This window comes from Schistocerca americana, chromosome 3, assembly GCF_021461395.2.
Source record: "Schistocerca americana isolate TAMUIC-IGC-003095 chromosome 3, iqSchAmer2.1, whole genome shotgun sequence".
Lineage (NCBI taxonomy): Eukaryota > Metazoa > Arthropoda > Insecta > Orthoptera > Acrididae > Schistocerca > Schistocerca americana.
In genome coordinates, this window is record NC_060121.1 from 410,878,551 (window position 1) to 410,901,593 (window position 23,043).

The following is a 23,043-nucleotide window of genomic DNA, read 5'->3' on the forward strand; positions in this document are numbered from 1 at the left end:
GTGAAAAAATGATGAAATTTCACACTTAAAAAAATTTATTTTGCTATGTTTTCGAACTTCCACTGCAATGGGTGTGAATCCTGAATCCTTCCTGGTGATGCTGACAAAGTTTTATGAATTTATTTGTAAAAGTATACACACTGGAAATTAAAATGTCCTGAGATGCCTCTCCTGCTCCAAGTCGGCCCGTTTGACATCCTACCCCCCCTTAAATGCTTCCAGTGTGGTCCAGAAATATGAATGATGAAGAACAAAGTGGCAGACCATCTCCTTCTGAAGAACTGGGTAACACAACAGAAGTGGAGGCACTGGTGCTTGAAGAACATGTATTGCAATTGAGGGGACTGGGGGAAAAGTAAATGTCAGTGATGAGACAGTTTTCAACACCATGCATAGCGTTTTGCCTCCTGCTATGTTCCATGACTGCTCACACCCACTCAAATAGCTTGCCAAGCTGAGACAGCAGTGGAAATGAATTTAGCTGTATTTTTTTGAACAGAGATAACTTTTTACAGATAGTTGATTTTTAAACTGTTTTACTATTATTGTTCAAGTTTTCCTAATTATAAAATGTTATTTTTTATCTTTGAAGATGAAGAAGCTGAAGGAAAGTTAATATTCCTGTACAGTGTTATGAAAGGAGGAGCAAGCAGCAGCTATGGCTTAAATGTTGCCCGCATGGCTGGTATTCCAGGAACCATAATAAAAATAGCAAAAGATTTTGCTGAGAGAGTAAGAGCTCAAAGAATCATCAAAAGGTAATCATTTAGTATATTTCTCATGCACATTGGTGACTAATGTAAACAAATGTGAATCAACAGGAAAGAAATTGTCCTGTACCAGAGATGATGCTATAATTGGTGAATGGGCCAATTTTGCTTTAGAACGTGGTAGTTATTCTCTGTTGGGAATATTGTTTTATAAGTTTTTACCCTCTTATTTGTTACATTTCTTTTTAAAAAAGTAAATAATGACTTTTAGAGTTCATAATGCATATTTTTGTGTATATGTTGCACTACATTAATTCCATTGAACATTGTTTTTCTGCTACACAAGCAAGTCCTTTATGTCTACATTTCACGCGATCCATAGCTTCCTTTTTAATGTTACTATATGTAATAGGATCTGAAATTTCTTTCTCTCTTGCCGCCTCTTCCCTCCCACATACCCCTCCAAGACTGTTTTTAAAAACTGTTCTTTCTTAGTATAAGTCCAATCCATTTTCTTTTCCTGCTGTTTATTACATTCAGTAATTGTATTTTGTTCTTTTAAGTGCTTCTTCATTTTTCTCTCTATCTATAAAAGTATTCTTTCCAAACTTTGCCAAGTCCGCATCTCAAAAGTCTCCACTCTTGCTCTACCTTTCTTCCTTGACATCCGCTTTTAAATGCCACATAGGAGTACATTCTATCCGAAACATTTTACTAGATTTTCTCTCAAATATTTGTGCACATTGCTGCAGAAAACTCTTCTTTTGTCATTGCTATGCTGATGTTAATTTCTGTGCTGCCCTTACATTCACTTTCTATCCTGTTGAAATGTTCCCGGGTTGAATGTGTGGTTCCTGCCCACTCGTCTCTTGTAGGGTGCCTAGGAAGCTGTTTTCGTGGGTAGCTAGACAACATACAGGCAAATTATATTAATGAAGTTTATGACAGTAATTGAATTGACAATACTTAACTTTGATTTACAAGTCATGTTGCAAGCAATTGGGGACATGCAAATAATCAATATCTTTCGCTATATACAATGCCCATGCAAGTAATGGATATGAATCACAAGTTGTGGCCCTTGTGGTGCTCTCTTCTAGTCTGGGTCTACGAGTGTCTGGCTGAGGCTGGCAGGAGTGAGGAGTGGTGCTTGTATTCTCTTCGGATAGAGGCCGTTCCTGTTGTGGTGCCGTGCTAGTCAGCGTACTACTGGCTGACGTCATCTCACAACCTTCTCTGCTCTTGTGTTCTTCATCTTCATGCTGGTGCCTGTCATTAACCCGAACATTCACCCCCCCCCCCCCCCCCCCCCCTCCAAAGTGACAGACAGACTTTCATTGGGAGAGGCAGGAGTGTGAATGCATTGCTGGACCGGAAGCTAGGGATGCAGGGGACATCAAGCTTCTGGTCGTACCCCATCATCCGGCCTTCACTCTGGCAGAATCATCTCTCAAGAAATGACCAGAAGAGGATGCGTGCACCTCCTGATCCCATGAGTCAGCTGAAGAAGGCAGCGACTGCTGCAGTGTGGGCGGGTCCAGCTCCATCGGTAGGACGAGAGGAGGTGGAGAAGGCGAAGGCTCCGTCTCAATAGAGTTGTTCCTTGGTGTCATGATGACACCCTCTGGTGGTTGCTGTGACTGCGCTGTCATCGTGATCCATGAATCTGGGGGCAGAGACACTGAAAGATCATCATGCACATGACTGAGGTGAAGTTGATTTTGATGTCAGCGCTGCAAGCCATCTGGACCTGAAATAAGATATATGCAAGTGCCAAATTGGACGATCTCATCTCGCACCCACCATCTGCTGCTGCTAAAAGCCCTGTAAAAGACAATAGCATGTGGCATGAAACAATACTTGCGGCCTTCCTTCAGTGCTGGATGCTGAAGAGGATGGAGTATGTGGAGAAGAGTCCAATCGCAGCGGTTGTGAAGCAAATCCGCCAGCAATGGTCCATCTTGTGGGTGCAAATGATAGGAGGAGAGAAACAGTTACAATACTTGATCTCTGATGTGTGCGGAGCAAAGTTTGACCACCTGCTGCTCCAAGGTTCTGACAAAACATTCCGCTTCATCATTTGACTATGGGTGGAACAGTGCACTTGTTAGATGCTGTATGCCATTGTGTTCACAGAATATTTCAAATTCATTTGACCTGAACTGAGGGCCATTGTCTGACACTATGACTTCAGATAAACCTTCAATGCAAAAAATAGAGTACAACACCTGAATTGTGCTATGTGATGTTGCCGAGTTCATTGGCACAGCAAAAGGAAACTTGCTATATAAATCAACCACAATCAACCAACTAGAGTTCCAAAAAGGTCCCGCGAAGTCTATGTGCACATGTTGTCATGATGATTGCAACTTAGGCCAAGCAGAGAATTTTTGTAGTGGAGCAGACTGATTTTCCACACATGTATGACACTGTGTTCTGTTCTATTTGGGTGTCCATACCCTGCCAAGTAGTGTCGACACACTAACTGTTTCATACGAACAATCCCGCAGTGCCCTTGGTGAAGTAACTGCAACACTTCTTTTTTCAAAGCTTTAGGGATCAACACACGTGACTGTCCACTGTCATTTTGAACAAGAATCGCATCTTTCTGTACAGCGAAGCTATGCCAATGGGCAAAGTATCAGCACATTACAGAGTTCTTTATGCTATGCAAGGAATGAAGCCAAGATGTGCGAATGTATGTTAGCAAAATGTTCAAATCTGAATCAGCTTCTGTGGCTTGTACAATTTTCTTTAGTTCGGAAGAAAAGGTTGAAGCAATTCAGAATCCTGAGGATTGATGCGACACCAAGATGCAGCAGAAGCATCAAAGCCAGTATCAGGGCCAATCAGAAGACGTGAGAGTGCATCCACTTACCATGTTGAGCTGTCAGACGATGCACAATCTCATACTGATATTTAGACAACAACAAAGCCCATCTTTGCAACTTTTGGGCAGTTCATAAGGGAACCAGTTTTGTTGGATGAAACAAGGATTGCAAAGGCTTGTGATCTGTTACTAAGTAGAATTTTCTGCCGTAAAAGTAGTGGTGGAATTTGGTGACACCATTCTCAGTAGCTAAAGCCTCTTTCTCAGTTTGTCAATAGTTACACTGAGCTTTGGACAACACTTTTGATGCCAAAGCAATAGGCCTGTCTTTATCGCCAGTTCTGTGTGAAAGCACTGCACCGATTCAGTAAGAGGAAGTGTCAACTTGCAGTACAACTCGTTTGTCAGGATCAAAGTGAACTAAGCATTGATCACTGAGCAATGCATCTTTAAGTTTTTGAAAAGCTACTTGGCACTCATCTGTCAAAGCAAAGGGCACAGTCTGCTGTGTGATGGAGCCATGATTTGCGCAGTATTTGGTATGGACTGAATATAGTAGTTCATTTACCCTAAAGCTGAATGCAATTTTGTGACATTGCGAGGAACTGTCAAATCTCATATGGCTAACAAATGTGACTGAAGAGGATGTACACGTTGATTGTTTATGACATGACCAAGTTACTGCAACTCAGGTTTTAAAAAATCACACTTGTCCAGTCTATGCTTTAGTCCTGCATCAGACAACAAACAAAACAAAGCACACAAATTTGCAATATGTTCTTCAGGTGTACGACCTGCTATGACAGTATCGTCCAAATAGTTTGAACAGTTTGGCACTTGTGCATTCGGCTGTTCCAAATAACATTGGAAAAGACGGGTGCGGAAGCATTGCCAAAAGGCAAATGCAAATATTTAAAACAAACCCAAATGAGTACTCACTACACACACTTTTTGAGATTCTTCATCAAGCAGTATTTGAATATATGCATTGTGCAAATCAACTTTTGAAGAGAAGCGTCCGACACCTACTTTGTCCATGAGGTCCTCTGGGTGTGATAATGAATAAGTATCAATCACAGTTTGTGGGTTGACTATAGACTTGGAGTCAACACAGAGGCAAATGTGACCTGAAGCTTTGGGGACCAAAACCAGTGGACTTGCCCATTGACTAGCTGATTTGGGTGCAGTAACTTCACTATCTTGCAATTCTTGAAGTTCAGCCACAACTTTGCCCCATAATGCAATGGGAACAGTTTCTGGCCTGGCAACATTTTGGTTGAGCTTTGTCTTTCAGAGTAGTGTGTGCAACAAAATTGTTAGCCTTGCCTAAACCTCCAGAAAAGAGTTCCGGGAATTCTTTTAGCAAGCTAGCTACACTGTTTTTTGTCTGGAATGCAGACACTGACAACAGATTGTCCTGAATCTTAAAAGTCAAACAAATCAAAAGAATCAAGACCAAATATGTTCTCACACTCATGTGATTCCAGCACCCTAAAAGTCACTGTTCACATATGCGACTGATACATGACAGGCAAAGTACATTTTCCGAGAATAGGAATATCTTGTCCATTGTAAGGCGTCAGTTGCGTGCTAGTTTTAGACAGGTGTGGGGAGCCTAATAGTTCATATGTGTGATAATTTAGCAATGTGAAAGAGGCACCCATGTCCAACTGAAATTTCACAGGTTTCCCACAAAGAAGTAAATGAACAAAAAATTTGTTTGACTGGCATATCACTGGAGAAACTGAGTTCTTGCTAGGTTTGCAAATGCCTGTTGCAGACTTTGAATGTACTGCATTAATGACATGGGCCTTGTGACTAGATTTTTGTGAGTGGACCGAATTCTTATGGTTGTTCCATTTCAAACATATGGATTGTACATGTCCTTTTCTACCACGAGCATAACACTGAGCTTGTCAGGAGGGGCAGTCTTCGTGTTTGTGCCATGAATAACACCGAGGGTAAGACTTAATTCTGTTTGCCTGTGTAGCCGCCTGTTTAGTGAACTGCTTACATGGCGTGGAGTGTTGTTTACTTGGCATGGCTGGCACAAGCTGCCACTGAATGGGCCAATCACAAACAAGGGATGCAACCCACGGATTGTACATGTCCTTTTCTACCACGAGCATAACACTGAGCTTGTCAGGAGGGGCAGTCTTGGTGTTTGTGCCATGAATAACACCGAGGGTAAGACTTAATTCTGTTTGCCTGTGTAGCCGCCTGTTTAGTGAACTGCTTACACGGCATGGAGTGTTGTTTACTCGGCATGGCTGGCACAAGGTGCCACTGAATGGGCCAATCACAAACAAGGGATGCAACCCAGCAAATAGCTGGCCCCTCAAATTTATTGGACAGGGCACCTGAATCGTGCTGTTGTAGGATTTGCACTACCTGCTGAAATGATGGATCGGACTGTTTCAAAATCTGTTCTCTGAGTTCGACATCAGGTACATTGTACACGATCACATCACACAACATAACATCTGAATATAAAGCAATGCAAGCACATTTGAATTTGCATTTCCTCATCATACCCTGCAAATCTGTTACCCACATATGATAAGTTTGTTCTGTCCATTTTTTACAATAAAAAAGTTGATACCTAGCTGTTACACATTCACTTGTTGGTCATAATAGTTATTTAGCAACTGTACCACCTGTTCGTTAGTAAGTTCACCCAGAATGCCTTTAGAAAATAACTTCTTAGTTAAAAGGAGCACTGCACTTTTTACCGTTGATAATACATATAGAAGTTTCACAGTACCTGGTACATTGTGAGCTAGTATGTGTGCCTTGAACTGGTGCAACCACTCGAGCCATTCCTCTTCTTGTTCATGAAACTGTCAAGAAGGCGGTATAGCAGTAGGTGTTGTAGGTGGTGCAGCAATGGCTAGCAGCTGCTGTACTGTGTTTAGCAGGGTCTCCAACTTGCGGCTAGAACTGAAACATCTGCATTAGCTGTGTTGCATCTAACACTTACAGCTGTGGTGCCTGAGCAGGGACAGAATATGTGGGGTGGGCATTTTGGAAGTGACAAAGACAAGAGACCAACAAGGCAAGAATGGAAAATAAGTACAAAAGCAAAGACAATTTCTGCAACATCCACCTGAAAACACTTTGTAGCAAAAACGAAAAGAGTCTGTTAAAAAAAGTAAACACACCTGTAAAGTACAGACAAGAAAGAATTAAATTGTTAGTAAACACAAAACAAAATTCCATGGCCGCCAGGCACTGGGTTCATTGTATAACTCATCGTCAATTGGTGTCCTGCCAACTCATCTCTTATATTGTGCCTAGGAAGCTGTTTTCTTGGATAGCTAGACAACATACGAGCAAATCATATTAGTGAAATTTATTACAGTAATTGAATTGACAATACTTAACTTTGCTTTACAAGTCATGTCACAAGCAATTGGTGACAGGTGAATAATCAATGTCTTTTGCTTTATACAATGTCCATGCAAGTAATATGAATCACAATTCACGGCTCTTATAGTGCTCTCTTCTAGTCCAGGTCTACTAGTGTCTGACCGAGGCTGGCAGGAGCGGCACTTATTTTCTCTTTGGATAGAGGCCGCTCTTGTCGTGGTGTGGTCCTAGTCAGCATACTATTGGCTGACATCATCTCACAGCCTTCTCTGCTCTTGTGTTCTTCATCTTTATGCCGGGCTTGTCATTATGCTGAAACAGAATGAAACAGTCCAATACTTACCTTGGTATCTGTCACTGAAATAAATGGTGGCATAACTTTTAATTTTATTGCTCTTCCATTAAAGATATTGTCTGTGGTCCAGTTCTTTGCAATTTTAGGCAATTTATGATATGCTAACTATGAAACAATTTATGCAAAACTAAGAACAACACAGTCTTGACATCACAAAATGTGCTGCAACACTGAGATGTGCATGGCTACCACCATGCTTCTTTTTCAATTATGGATGTCAAAGTTATATACATCGTTATTTGAGTGAATACATTTCATAAATTACAGATAAGGCTTTACAATTCTGAATAGCTGATTAATTATTCCAGATTTGTCTTTGCATGAAATTTTGTGTGGAATATAATTTAACAGAAATACATTCTCTAACTCACATAAATATATCATTTTATTTGTCCAAATATTGCTTCATATAAAAATCTTAATTATTTCAATATTGTGTGAAAGCATTTGTTCGTATCACATTTTTACTGTAATTTTACATCCCAATCTGTTTGTTTTATTGGAATAACATTCTCAAAAATTGTTAAAAGGGGACAAAAGTGAATATGCTTCACATATTCAGAAAGTTATATGAATTTCCCAATTACTGAATAGTTGGCATCAATCTGTGCGTTATGTACTGTCCAATTCTGCTACATTACACTGTTTCCTTTGTATCTAAACCTTCGCACATGTTCTAATATTTCTCCATTTAGCTTTATCTTTACCTTCTATTTCCTCCAAATGTCATTACTTTTTCTTTATTGTGGGGCCTGCAGCATATATTATTTCAAGGTAGGACATAATGCTGAGAAATGGAAAACAGTATCCTGCTTGGTATTTTATTTTAATATATAAGTTTATTTAATCTTTATTCCTTCAGCGGTACGTGTTCAGAGATTGTAGAATGACATATGTCAATTACTTTTGTTTTGATAAATTGCTATACATGAAAAGAGTACAATCACGTCCCATGCTATAGACCTAAATATGAGGGTCTTTTTTGCAACCTCCAATAGACTGTAAATAAAAGACAAGTTCATAGAAAACAATTATTTTGTTACCAAAAGTTTTGTACACTCATGGTTACTTTTCAACATAATCACCGAAAAGATTGAGACATTTATTGTACCTGTGGACGAGCTTCGCAATACCCTCTTCAAAACATGATGCCGCCAGTGATTGCAAATGAGCATTGATGTTGTTTTGAAGATCTTCATTGGTTTGAAAGTGCTGCTCTCCTAGCCATGTCTTCAATCAGCATTCCTCTTTGTTTGTTTTGAATGACCAAATTTGCATTTGACTTCAGTAATTGTGTTGATCCACGACAATGCCATCCACACACTGCTGGCACAACCCAATGGCTCCTGGAACAATTTCAATGGGACATTTTTGGTCATCCCCCATACACCCTGACCTGGCACCCAGTGACTTCACCTTTTCTCTGAACTGAAGATGTGTAAATGTCTCAATCTTTTCGGTGATAATGCTGAAAAGTAACCATAAGTGTACAAAACTTTTGGTAATAAAATACTTGTTTTCTATGAACTTGTCTTTTATTTATAGCATACCAGAGGTAAAAAAAGGCCAAAAAAAGGCCCTCATAGTACTGCAACAAGCAGCTCCGTGAAAGATATTTATTAGTAATAGTCTTGGATACATAGAAATACCAGTTGCAAAGCCATGCTGGCAGAAACATGAGTGAAGTCTGCTGGCCTGCAGTGAAATAGTATAGTGTCAGCTTCATTGTCATTGTAGTAGAGTGCTTTTGTGTTTTTAATGAGTTTGGTAGTGCAAATCATTTCTAAAAGACAACAAAGTTCAGTTTTATTTATTTATTTTTGTGTACCTACTGTTTTTATTCAAATTTTAGTAACAGGTTAGGTAGGGAGCATTCCTGGTGTGTGCAGATGAAGTAGGATCTGACCACAGTTTACAAACAGCTGTGGTGCTTTTGGCCACAGTCATCCATCTGCAAGCTGTTGCCTTGTTGTTTAGCTGTGGCAGGAAAACTGACAAGTCGACTGGGACACTTAAACAGTCACTTGTTTTGTCAGTGAGTTTTGCTGTGTAGGCAACTTCCAGCGTACGCGTCGTGAGAGAACCACAGTCACCACTGGGTGAGTGGCAGGTTGTAACCCATTCATGTCACTTGAGGCGGACATTGAATGTGGACATTGGCTGTCTGGTCTGGTACATTCACACTGTGACTGAACAATTGGCCACTCCTTTAGCGACCTCTGAGCAGGCACACAGAGCAGAGATCTGTTAATTAGCAGGATATCCAATTTTAGGCATGTTTTGGAACCCTTTAATAAGTTAGCATCCAGGATTGGAAAGGAGTCCAATGTACACTATGATGATGCCTGTCACATGTGCTCTGAGGCCATTCTCAGTTCTTACAGGTGACTGGCGAAAATGGCGAAAACTGTTGGGCTCACTTACAGGGTGCAAACAGAGCTTATAATTTGCAGTATCATACCCAGAATTAATTGGTGTTCTTTGGTTTGGAGGTGAGAGAATGGTCTCAACCAGAGGCTCCACCAATTCTGTGATGGTCTCAACTGCAGATTCCTTGACCTGTGTTATGGGCTGGAAAATTAAAGGCCTCAGCAGAAGGAAGTACTCTAATGTTCTCCGGATAACATCAAGAGACAGCGTGGTGCTGGGGTGCAAGATTCACACATCTCTCAATTCAATTAACTTGCCCGAATGTGTAGCAGATCCTCTTCTCTGGTTAATCCGCTACATCGATCTCCCAACAGCTTCTTCCCTGAAGATATGTTGCTGGTTAAGGGAATTTACTAACTACTTTTGTATTCTTGAAATAATTTGTGTACTCGTGTAATACTTTTCAATTCAATCAAAATATATTTTCAACCTTCATAAACAATAACTTCAGCAAGCTAACTAATTCTTAAAACATCAGAATCATTTATACTTCTTCAAAATAGCTTACATGTGTCTCACTTCGATCATAACCGAGACATGAAAAAATTTAAAAGTCTCTGTTCTCATTTGAGTCCAACACATGAGTGTCCTTAGGAAACTACTTCCAACTGTCTGCTAGTCTTTTTACAATCATCACAGACATTAAAGAACACAGAATACTACATAAACTTTTCTTGTTCTTCTTTGACCATACACAAAACTCTCTGGGCCATACAGCAAGTACTTGTCTGCAGCCGTTCGGTCACCGTGTCCATCTTTTTCCTCATGGCTGTTCTTTTTTGACCTGCACATTCGTTTCTCCTACTCACATCTAAAATATCGGGTGTTCAAAACAGTGGAAGGCCGAGTGATTCTAGAATTTCCTCCAAAATTCTCGAAGCACTACATATTCCCCCCCTTAAATTGAACACGCGATATTTTATAAAATCATTAAGTTAACTTATATCACGTACAATTCTAACAGTATACACTGCAACACTGCTCTTTGTTCTTATTTATAGTAAACTTTAACTAACTTTTCCTTCATTCTACTATTACACTAAGTTGACATCAAACTCGAATATTTAAGGGTACTCTCATAAGTTTTCCTAATATTTAGAATTCGTTAGGACTCTGTCTCCATTTCCAATTGTAAACTTCAGGTGTCACTGACCCTTAATGGTTGCTCTTTACACTACCATTCTGTACTGTTTTTCTTTTTCTTTATTTAGTACTTATCCATATCATTATCTACAGTTTCTTGTAGTCTGGAGGAACTCTGGGCAAATAAAAGTGTTCTCTCAGACTCTCTTAAACACACTGCCTGACACTGCTAGTAAAATGGAGAATTCAAACTTACCAGTTTGTCATGATACTGCCCTTTTCCTTTTAGGCACAGTACCTATACCTTACCTATGGGTTCACTCAAAATGCTCTTCCTCCTTCCGTTTTGGTATGTACGCCACTTTTAACTTTTAACTTCCTAATCTATGTTACAGGTCAATCCACTTCTTGGTGCCCCTGTTCATACAGTATAAGTCAGCCTCTCTTGTGTCTGCCTATCTGCCCTTTTCAACCAATAGGTGCTGGGTGTGCCCTCCTTCTCCTTCCTGAGTAGGCTTCATAGTTCATTGCCCCAATATACAGGGTGATTCAAAAAGAATACCACAACTTTAGGAATTTAAAACTCTGCAACGACAAAAGGCAGAGCTAAGCACTATCTGTCGGCGAATTAAGGGAGCTATAAAGTTTCATTTAGTTGTACATTTGTTCGCTTGAGGCGCTGTTGACTAGGCGTCAGCGTCAGTTGATGCTAAGATGGCGACCGCTCAACAGAAAGCTTTTTGTGTTATTGAGTACGGCAGAAGTGAATTGACGACAGTTGTTCAGCGTGCATTTCGAACGAAGTATGGTGTTAAACCTCCTGATATGTGGTGTATTAAACGTTGGTATAAACAGTTTACAGAGAATGGGTGTTTGTGCAAAGGGAAAAGTTCTGGACGGCCGAGAACGAGTGATGAAAATGTAGCACGCATCCAGCAAGCATTTGTTCGCAGCCCGGGAAAATCGACTCGCAGAGCTAGCAGAGAGCTGCAAATTCCACAATCAACTGTATGGAGAGTCCTACGAAAAAGGTTAGTTATGAAACCTGAACGTCAACTACCCGAGGCGATGGATCGGCCGCCAGGCAGCCCGTGACAGAGCACTTCATCACTGGCCTCCAAGAAGCCCTGATCTTACCCCCTGCGATTTTTTCTTATGGGGGTATGTTAAGGATATGGTGTTTTGGCCACCTCTCCCAGCCACCATTGATGATTTGAAACGAGAAATAACAGCAGCTATCCAAACTGTTACACCTGATACGCTACAGAGAATGTGGAACGAGTTGGAGTATCGAGTTGATATTGCTCGTGTGTCTGGAGGGGGCCATATTGAACATCTCTGAACTTGTTTTTGAGTGGAAAAAAACCTTTTTAAATTCTCTTTGTAATGATGTATAACAGAAGGTTATATTATGTTTCTTTCATTAAATACACATTTTTAAAGTTGTGGTATTCTTTTTGAATCACCCTGTACATATTTATGTATACCATAATTAAATATTATCTGGTAAAATTAAAATCTATTTCACACTTCATATTCACTCTTTAATACCTCACTTCATATCCTACAGTCCTGCTTTACGCAACAACTTCTACACTTCCAGTATACATCATGCCTACATCCGTTATTCAGTATTCTTATGCTTACTTGGGTCCTAAGAGTCCCACTATTTTACACGTCGTCAGAATATTTAATAGACTGACCCTCCTTAATAATTTCTCCTCTAGCTTATGTCCCCTTTCCTTACTCACATATCCTCCTGATGTGTACTGGATTTAGAATTATCCTAGCTTTTGTTCTTATGCATCTAAATATTTTTCAGTACTTGCATATATGTGATGCAGAACCATCACTGCAAACAACAATGTGTGCATATTTTTCTATGTGCACATACTTTCCCCCTACAACACTTGACGGTTCTAATAACATTTCATTCTGTACTTTCCCTGTTTGCATCTTTGTGTTATGCTGTATGTATGCTTAAATGTGTTTGTGTATCCTGATTCTTCGGCCGACTTATGTGAAATAAGCTGAAAGTTATAATGAACCACAGAAATTGAGAAGGACTTAAGTGATTGAAGTCATTCACTTTACACTATATTTCATACACACATAAAATACTCTATTCAGTTTCTGACGTCTAGATATCACTTTGTTTGGATAGGACCATGATGATATACTTTTCACTCAAATAATATTTTATTTGTTTCATTTCATGTCTAGAGATCACTATCCACCTGTGATTCTCTTAAATTGGTCCTAATCTTGTAGTCATATCCGGTTTCCTATGTACTAAAATTATAGAATAGTTTAAGAATTCAGGAATAGATTACAGAATAGTTTACAATTTGAAGGAAATTCAGTGCAGAAAAAAATAGTACAGAAGGAACACCGAAAACAACTAGGGATCCGATGGCTGTCACTCCGCCCTGTAGCACAGAACATTAACATCCCTGGGAGACAGATGTGACTCCACCCCAATCCCTTGGATCTGATATTAACCTCACTTGAGAAAATGTGAACTGGTACTTTTCGTTAAATTTTGTGTGAAAATCTACCCACAACAAAACAATCACCACTTTACTACATAACACATCAGGTAAAGTTATTCTGTTTTCTAATCTGTCCTGGACAAGTTTGAATTCTTTCCATGAGTCATCTCTAACATTGCTATTATCATTATGTTTGGAAAAAGCAACAGTGAAATGTTTCCAGAGATTATACCCTCAGTATTTTCTCGATCTACAATTATCTCAAAAGGTTCCACCACACTACTTACATTTATCGTGTCAAAGTCGGCCAATTTTTCCCTGACATTCCATTCTACGTTATTTACTGGTGAACTGACAGCTCGTGTAGTAACAGCTCATATACTAACACCTGGAATTTTCTGTTGAATAATCGATATTACATCCTTAGATCAATCTGTGTTCTCTTTCAAAATATTCATTTCCTGTCTTATGGAATTAAATATAACATTACATACATTTTCACAAAATTTTAATTTTCCACTAAATTCAGATTCTACATTATTACACTTGTCTTCAATGTCCAATTCTAATTTCTGGGCCAACTTTTGAAATTGGTCATCCTGCTTTTGGCTCAGTTCAGTAAACATTTGATTCATCTCGACAGTTAAGGAATTACTTAATTCATTCTTAAATCTAATCATGAATTCTCCACTTTATCATTTAATACATCAAACTTAAGATCTAAAACTTCACCCTGTGCTTCTAGCTTTTCACTTAAAGTGGTACTTATTTTATTCCTCAAAAAGGCAGTTTAAGCAGTTGAAGTTGCACATTGTGCTCCTAACTTTTCTCTTAAAGAAGCAATTTGAGCAGTTGAAGTTACACTCTGTGCTTCTAACTTAGCATCTAATCTAGTTAGAGCTTCACTCTGGGCTTTAATTAAATTAACTAATTCAGACAAGTCAGGCCCTTCTTTAGAAATTCTCATAGCCATGGCTGGTTCTGGTGTCTCTCCAATGGTTATATACTATCCATGCTTGTATAGACTTTAGCTCTTATGAGTATCTAAGACTAATTTCAATTATACCAATTACACAGTAAAAGTTCACCCCACAGTTTTTTGTAACACTTTTAACTAGAGTAATAAAGTTTTTTTTCACACTCACCTGTCGTAGTATTCTCGCTGCATATGTCAGTGAATGTGTAGTGGACAGCATTGGTGCCGGCGGCGTCGAATGTTGGTTTCAGCATCGTCGGTGGTGAGCGGACGCGGAGTCAGCACCGGTGAGCAGCAACTGGTGTAGTTGGTGCCGGTGGCTGGTTACTGTGTCAGTGTCAGCATGATGTATGTGTGTGAGGACTGCTTGCACTTCACACCTGATCTTCTTAGTCATAAAACTGAGGTCTTCTCTCCAGTTTTCTTCACTATTACTTTCTCAAGTCTTTTACTGTGTTGCACTTGCAACTTTCTTCCACTGGTTTATTGGACTCAATAAAACTATTGGAAACAGTTCTCTTATCTTATTATGACCTGTTGCTATGGCAACTCATATTATCTTCTTCCTGTTTCTGTTGTAAAATTCCCATTTTCTTTGGGTCCTGTCACTTAGGTAGCCATGTTCTAACATTCTCCATGTGTGGCAAAAAATAATATCTTCTTATTTTCCGTAATGTGATGATCACATATACAAACTTTACTGTCAATGTACTCGCCGATTAACAATGTAATCAGCTCAAAATACAATACGTTTCTTGGAGTTCACTTAGATATATAACTTCCAAAGCCCCACTCAACAACATTTATGAGAGAGTTGGTTTAATAACCATTCCTCTTCTCACAATATCGTAAACATGCGTATTGACTTCTCAGAGTGCAAGACATGAAAAAAAATTTAAAAGTCTCTATTCTCATTTGAGTCCAACACAGGAGTGTCCTTAGGAAATTACTTTCAACTGTCCGCTAGTCTTTTTACAATCATCACAGACATTAAAGAACACAGAATACTACATAAACTTTTCTTGTTCTTTTTTGCCCGTACACGAAACTCTGTGGGCCGTACAGCAAGTACTTGTCTGCAGCCGTTCGGCCACTGTGTCCATTTTTTTCCTCGTTGCTGTTCTTTTTTGACTATGTGCAGTTGGCTGATTTGTTTCTCCTACTCATATCTAAAATATCGGGAGTTTGAAACATTGCAAGGCCGAGTGATTCTAGAATTTCCTCCAGAATTCTCGAAGCACTACAGTACAAACCCTCAGTTTAGCAAGATTAATCTGATCACATTATATCTCTTGTTTTCATATGTACCACATTCTCATAACAAGCAGTTTCATTTATTCTACTTGAAAGTACTGTTGCCTGTGTAAATTATTTTGTCTTACTGCATTTACATTGTTTACTTTGAATTTAACCAAAATATTACATTTGATATCTCAAAAAATGATCATATCAGCTAGCACTTCCTTCTACAAACCATTTCAGTTGTAGGTCATGGGTGCACTACACAGAAGCAGCAGCTACTTGACTTATGGACTGCACATGTTTTTTTTATTTTTTTATTATTTTTTTAAAGCTAGGCAATAGTTTGAGATCTTTTGATGAATGCCTACCAGATTATATACAAAGAAGAAAATCAGTACAGACACTTTGAGTGTCAAGCTTTTAACAGTAAATTTTTGAAGCGTTTTGAATTTACTGTCCTCTAGGAAAGGTGTCACATCCAAATTGTGCTCAGAACCATGAACTGCATGAAATCTAAAGTAGAAAGCTCTGAAACATTTAATGAGTCATTGAGCGTATATTGAAAAGATAGGTTATACTCTGTAAAGGGGGGGATGTTCATTACAACTGTCAAAAATATTATGTCTATGAGGATGACAATTGAGTCTGACTGCAAAGTTATCTTGTCACTAAAAACTGGCATAGGTGAAATCAGCTGAGTTATTTGATGTTTTTACCAGCTACCTGATTCCACCAAAACAGTTATAGAATCATTCAAGGCAAGTCCATGGCCATAAGCCCAGAAGTATTCCAATTATGCAGTGTTAGTTGGAGGCAACTTTAACATACCAAATATAGGCTGGGAAACTATGGATTCATTATGTGTTGTACAGTCAGTCAGTCCTGTGCAGTACTTTTGAATACATTTTCTGGAAACTGCCTGCAGCAGCTAGTTTGGCAACTCACATGAAATGAAAATATTTTAGACCTTGTAGCTACAAACAGGCCAGAACTTATTGAGGGTGTCAGTATGAGACAGCAATTAGTGATCATGATGTCTTCATAGCGATGATGGTTACTAAAGTTAATAAATCTGTCAAAAAGGCTAGGAGAACATTTATGCTAGAAAAAGCAGACAAGCAGTTGTTGGCATGGACATCATTTAGTTCCAATATGATGGACATAGAGGAACTGTGGAAAAAATTTAAAGAATTGTAACTCAAGCTCTGCAGGAATATGTGCCGAGTAAGTAGAATAAAGTTATGAAAGATTAGCAATGGTTTGATAGTAAAATTTGAAAATACTGAGGAAGCAGGGACTGCTGCACTATCAATTAAAAAAAAGAAAAGAAATGCAAATGAGGACTGGCAAAGCATAACAGAAATCCATGTGTCTGTAAAAAGATCACTGCCAAAGCATACAGCTGTTACCACCATCAAACCTTAGCAAAAGATCTTGCCAAGAGCTGAGAAAATTCAGGTCCTACCTGAAATTGCTATGTGGGTTGAAGAGTTCTGTCCAATCACTCATTGACCAGTCTGGCGTAAAAGTAGAAGATAATAAAGTCAAATCCAAAGTTTTAGATTCTGCATTTAAAAAATCATTTTGTAGGAGGGTGATACAAGCGTACCATCGTTTGTGTTGGGTGATCCGGATGACCAAATCATTCTGGGCACAGACCGTTCCTCAGACCAGGTGTGAACACTTGTGGCCCACATACATGACATTGTTGTTTGGGTACATGAAGTGAATGAATGACTGCAAATAGTCTCCAAGTAGCCAGTCATAACCATTTCCAGTCAGTGATGGGTTCAGTTGGACCAGAGGACCCAATCCATTCCCTGTAAACACAGCCCACACCATTATGGAGCCACCACCAGCTTGCTCAATGCTTCATTGACAACTTGGGTCCATGGCTTTGTCGGGCCTTCACCACACTTAAACCCTACCATCAGCAATCATCTGACCAGGCTACAGTTTTCCAATCATGTAGGGCCCAACTCATATGGTCACAAGTACAGGAGAGACACTGCAGGTGGTCTCGTGCTGTAAGCAAAGACACTCATGACAGTTGTCTGCTGCCATAGCCCATTAATGCCAAATTTCACCACACCATCCTAATGAATATGTTCATCATACGGCCCACATTGATTTCTGCTGTTATTTCATGCAGTGTTGCTTGTCTGTTAGCACTGACAACTCTACACGAATGCTGCTGCTCTTGGTTGTTAAGTGAAAGCCGTCAGTCACTGTGTTGTCCACGGTGAGAGGTAATACCTGAAATTTTGTATTCCCAGCACACTCATGACGCAATGGATCTTAGAATATTGAGTTTCCAAATGATTTCCAAAAAGGAATGTCCCATGTGTCCAGTGCCATCTACTATTCTGAGTTCAGAGTCTTTTAATTGCTGCTGTACAGCCGTAATCACATTAGAAACCTTTTCACATGAATCACCTGAAAACAAATGACAGCTCTACCAATGTGGTGCCCTTTTATACCTTGTGTTTGCAATACTACTGCCATCTGTATATGTGCATATTGCTATCCCATGACTTATATCACCACGTTGTATACGGTCAGCCATGGATGAAGGATGACAGGCAGATTCCACACTCCTAGATTTTTAGAAGGTGCTTGGGTGAGATAGTGTCCCACTGCAGACTGTTAATGAAGGTCTAAGCATATGGATTAGGTTATCAGATATGCAAGTGACTCAAAGACTTTTTAAGTAATAGAGACTGCTACGTTGCTGTGGGTGGCTGGTTTCATCAGAGATACAAATATGATCAGTAGTGCTCCAGGCATGTGTGATAAGACAAAACTTATTCTCTGTATATGTAAACTATCTGATGGATAGGGTGATCAGAAGTCCACAGCTGTTTACTGATGACACTGTAGTGTACGGAGAGTGTTGTTGAGATGTGGTGTTGTCTAAAAAGCAACATGCCAAGGCGAGGTTGGTACATTGCAACAGAGCCACAAGGAAACATAGTTGCTGCCAGAACGAATGACAAAAGAGAGATGGTATCATGTCCAGAAGAGTTTCCATATGCCACTGCATCAGCATGTTTGCTTATGGCAGAATGGAATGCTGCTCAGCCCAGACAACAATCATCGTGAAAGATGACAGCTTTGTCTCTCTACTAAGCCAGCAGTGCAAGAATTATATTAGACAGAACTCTGCATAAAAGTTTGTGTCAATTGTACTCTGTGAGAAGAGACTAATATCTTTTCCTGTATTAAGTGATACATTAATTTTGAGTGACAGTAATAAATACTCATGAGATTCCTGTGGATGTGGATTTTTATGAAATTAAGTGTTTCCTCCTGTTGAAGTTGTAATAAAGTAATGTATTATTTTAGGTTTTTAGTATCGTCTCAGTCCCCTCCAGGACTGAAGCTAAGAACCCACCTCTGTACCAGTAAGTGTTATTTCATCTGGTATAACAGTTGAGTGACTGTAGGAGACTACAGGACACTTAGAATTTCTATTTGGCATCACGAAGTGCAGCTGGCTTTAAATTTAGAAAAATATAAAATGATGCAGATGATTATGAAAAGCAAATCTGTAAATGTTGAAATACAGTGTTAATGGTGTACTGCTTGACATAGTCACATTGAGGTTGCCATAGGTTTCCAGAAAAAAATTAGATGCTACACAAAATCATCATTGGCAGAAGAGTGAAGGTTGCAACATATGAGAATGAAAGAATATTGGACAAGAAAGTGGCCCAGAAGAAAAAAGCTTACATGAATTAGTGTGGGCCCAGATGGCCAAAACAAAAAGATGAAGTAGTCAAAGATATTTTGAAAACCTCACATTTATGTCATATTTGAATACAAACAGTTCAGTAAGGTTGGGTTATTTCATGTGCCAGTCATATTATTACTGTATTTCAGTTTAAATTATGAAGTGCAAAAATGCATGTAGTGACTGATCATGAGAATTACAGTCAGAAAGGCCAAAACCAAAGCAGACTTAACAGTGAAGATGGGACATCATCAGAGTTAAGCTCACAATGCAGCAGAATTGGAGCTGTTATAACTGTAGCATTCATTTGCTTATAGGACACGCCTGAATAATCTATGAGAATATAATTAAAATTTCTCTTCTGTGGCTGTAAGAATAAGAGCCTATGTAATGTGTTCATTAAAGCTATTGTAGGGACACACAGCCAAATGTAAAATATATTTATCTGAGGAACTTAAGATAAAATATAATTTCAAAAAGAGATATAAAATTTCTTCAAGTCATTTATTATGGTTCATTTATAACCAGTGACGAGCTAGAGCATTTGCCAATAAGCTTTTTTGTGTGTGAGTTTAAAACTTGGGGAAAAAATAGAGCTGGTGCAGACATCAAATCTATCAGGTTAGACAGTGGCTCTGATTTTGTGAACTTTAAGTTTGATTCATTTCTCAGAGAAAGTGGGATTGGGCATCAGGTTAGTGAGGCTGGACAGGTCAATTTGTGAACTGGCATAGTGGATGGTATTTGATTCTGGTTTAGTAAAGCAGTATTGGGCAGGGGCATGCCGTAGAATTGTTTATACAAATAGCTGTGTTTTTCATGGTTTGCTTATGGTAAAACTGTACAAAAGTTATGGAAGGGTAAAATATTTTCTTAGAACCTTTTAAAAATGCTGGGTTGTCGAGCCCTTCTTTGTATACCAGATCAAAATAATGCAGAGTGGGATGCCAAGGCTAAGGACCTTGTTTTTCTGAGTTATTAAGAAAAAACAAATGACTAAATGGTACAGATTAGTTGAGCCACTGAAATCCAAGATAACTGTGAATGGCAGGAGAGTTGTTTTTTCTGGAGAATGAGTCCAGGACAGACAGTACCAGACTACCAGCTGTAAGTGATGATTTCTGTTTGTTCTGTGTGCGAGAACAGCATACAGAAAAAGGTGAGGCAGGGGAAGTAACGGAAGTCAGCAGTGCTGAGAGTGATAATGCAGGCAGTAAGCGCAGCCTAGACCACATCCTGGATGCTCAGTCAGTGGTAGACAGAGGAGATTGAGTTGCTACCAATGGATCCTGATGCTCCAGAAGATGAGCAGCCAGTCAGAATGTCAAACCATTGACCCAGGAGTATTTGTATTATGTCACCTATTTGGTACATGATTTTTTACAGTTGTGGAGCTGGTCCTGTGAACTTGGAGGACATCATGTCAAGGAGTGACTGGATAACAGTCATGAAAGAGGAAATAGTGTGTTTCCATAGCAATACTGCTTGGGAACTTGTGGGCCCAACAAATACTAACGGTATCATAACTAATAAGTGTGTATGTAAGTTGAAGAGTAATACAGATGATGCAGTGCACTGTTGTGTGAGTCTTGTTGCTAAGGCAAAATGAAACGATGAAAAATTGAGGATGAAACAATGACTTAATTGTGATAACAAAAGATTGCTACTCACCATATAGGAGAAATGTAGTCACAGACAGGCACAACAAAAAGACTGCTAAACAAATAACCTTCTGGCCAAAAAGCCTTTTTCTGAACTAGACCCCCCCCCCCCCCTCCACACACACACACACACACATTCACGCAAATGCAACTCCCACACACTTGATCACTGTCTCCGACTACTGAGGCCAGACTCCCTTGTTGCTAAGGAATTTACTCAAAAGTTTGGTATAAATCCCATAAATCTTGATCTTGAGATTAATCATTTTGATATTAAAACTGCTTCTTTGTGTGGAGACTTGTAGGAAACCATTATCATGAAGTGACCAGGAGTTTTTGCATCAAAAGATAATGAAGGCGAAGCCGGTAATCTATCTGAGGCCACTTGTGGTTTAAAACAATCATTTTTACAGTAGAATGAAAAGGTAAAAGTGTACTTTTGGACCTGGCTTACGTTGTGAATACTGATGAAGATTTTGTGTTCATTAAAAAGGGTTATCTGAGTATTTTGAAGTTAAAGATCAAGTGGAAGCCAAGTCCTGTCTAGGCAAGTGTACAACTAGAAACTGGGAGGAAGGTAATTTAAAACTAGGTCAGGAGGGTTATATTGTGGATGTGCTAAAACACATTAATGTATTGACTGCACTGCCATAGGAACAGTAATAGAGGCTGGGCAACAGTTTGGGATGTGCAGGGTGGTAAGGTTCAAGTGCCATATAAGTAATGTGTGGAAAGTTTGCTATATATCAGTGCTTATACAAGAGTTTACATATCTTATGCAGAAAGTGTTTTAAGCCAATATAGTTGTAAGTCTACTAGTGCACATTGCAGGGCAGCAAAAGGAGTCCTTCATTATTCGGCAGGACTGTGAACTATGGCATTGTGTATAAAAAAGGAGTTTTAAAGTCTGCATGTAATTTATTTTGTTGAATCAAATTTTGTATATGGTTTAACTGCTGGTTGTTGCAGTAGGGGAGTGCTTTTGTGATTAGGAAAATATAGTTTCATGAGAGAGCAAGAAACTGCAGGACATTGCCACATCAACTACTTGAATCTGAGTATGCATCTTTAAACTCTGCAGCCAAAGAGACAGTGTATTTGAGATGGCTGACAGGAGAATTGTTAAATATAAATATCAACATACTGTAGTCATTTTTCATGACAACCAGAGTTCTATTAGACTGTCACAAAATTCTGTGTTGCAGAGTAGATTTAAACAAATCTGGCCTAAACACATTTTAATAGACATTGTTTGAAAAGAAGTACCAGTAAGATTGTTGTTAAGTACTTTCAGTCAAAGGAAACAACTGTTGATGTGTTAATCAAACCACTTGCTAGAGAGTAACATGTGTATCTTACTCATAAATTGAAACTGTCACAAGATTAAATGGTAGTCTTGTTATATTGGTAATATCTGATTACTTTACAAACAACGGAAAATCGAGGCAGGAATATCAACAGTGTAGGATAGGATAGATTGGTACTTACCATAAAGAGGACACACTAAGTTGCAGATAGGCACATTGTACGTTTCGGCCACAGTTTTCCTCAGTGAAAGATATACACACGCGCCATTCGCACACACACAAGCAAGCACACCTTTCACACACAGGACAGCCAACTCTGGCATCTCAGGCCAGAGATGCTGGAGTTGGCGGTTGTGTGTGCGTGAGGTGTGCTTGCTTGTGTGTGTGAATGGTGTCTGCCTCTCTTTTACTAATGAAGGCTGTGGCTGAATGCTTCATGTAAGTGTCTTTTAATTGTGCCTGTCTGCAACTTGATGTGTCCTCTTTATGGTAAGTGGCAATCTGCCTTTCCCTACATTGTTGATTGCCCTTGTTGGGTGAAAGCTTATTTTGTGGCAGTCGTTTTGTTGTGCCTGTATGCGACTCTGCATCTCTGCTATATTGTGAGTAGCAACTATCCCTTTCATAAAACTGTTAATGTGTTAAATATTTAACAGTAAACATATAAGCAAGAAAAACTTTGAAATTATGATTAAAGGTTCCTGAGTTTGCTAAGTGCTCTTATTATGAAACACTGGGTGAATATACTCTGCACAATTTTCACTCCATTTTAAGATCGAATTAGATGTACTTTTCATTTTAATTGATCCATAGTAAAGAGATCCTCTGGGATATGGATCATATCACAAAACAAGA

The 23,043-nt window shown here is 39.1% G+C and overlaps 1 protein-coding gene across 2 annotated transcripts in view; it reads left to right on the plus strand.

Annotated features, from left to right (window-relative positions):
* LOC124607449 (DNA mismatch repair protein Msh3-like) overlaps positions 1-23,043 on the plus strand; it is a 365,016-nt gene that overhangs the window by 319,937 nt on the left and 22,036 nt on the right. For both annotated transcript variants that reach the window (XR_006978833.1, XM_047139784.1), the window contains exon 18: positions 593-758. Coding sequence is in view for 1 of the 2 variants with exons in the window: in XM_047139784.1 (XP_046995740.1) it covers positions 593-758 (166 nt within the window). In the remaining variant the exon portion in view is untranslated. The remainder of the gene's footprint in view (positions 1-592; positions 759-23,043) is intronic.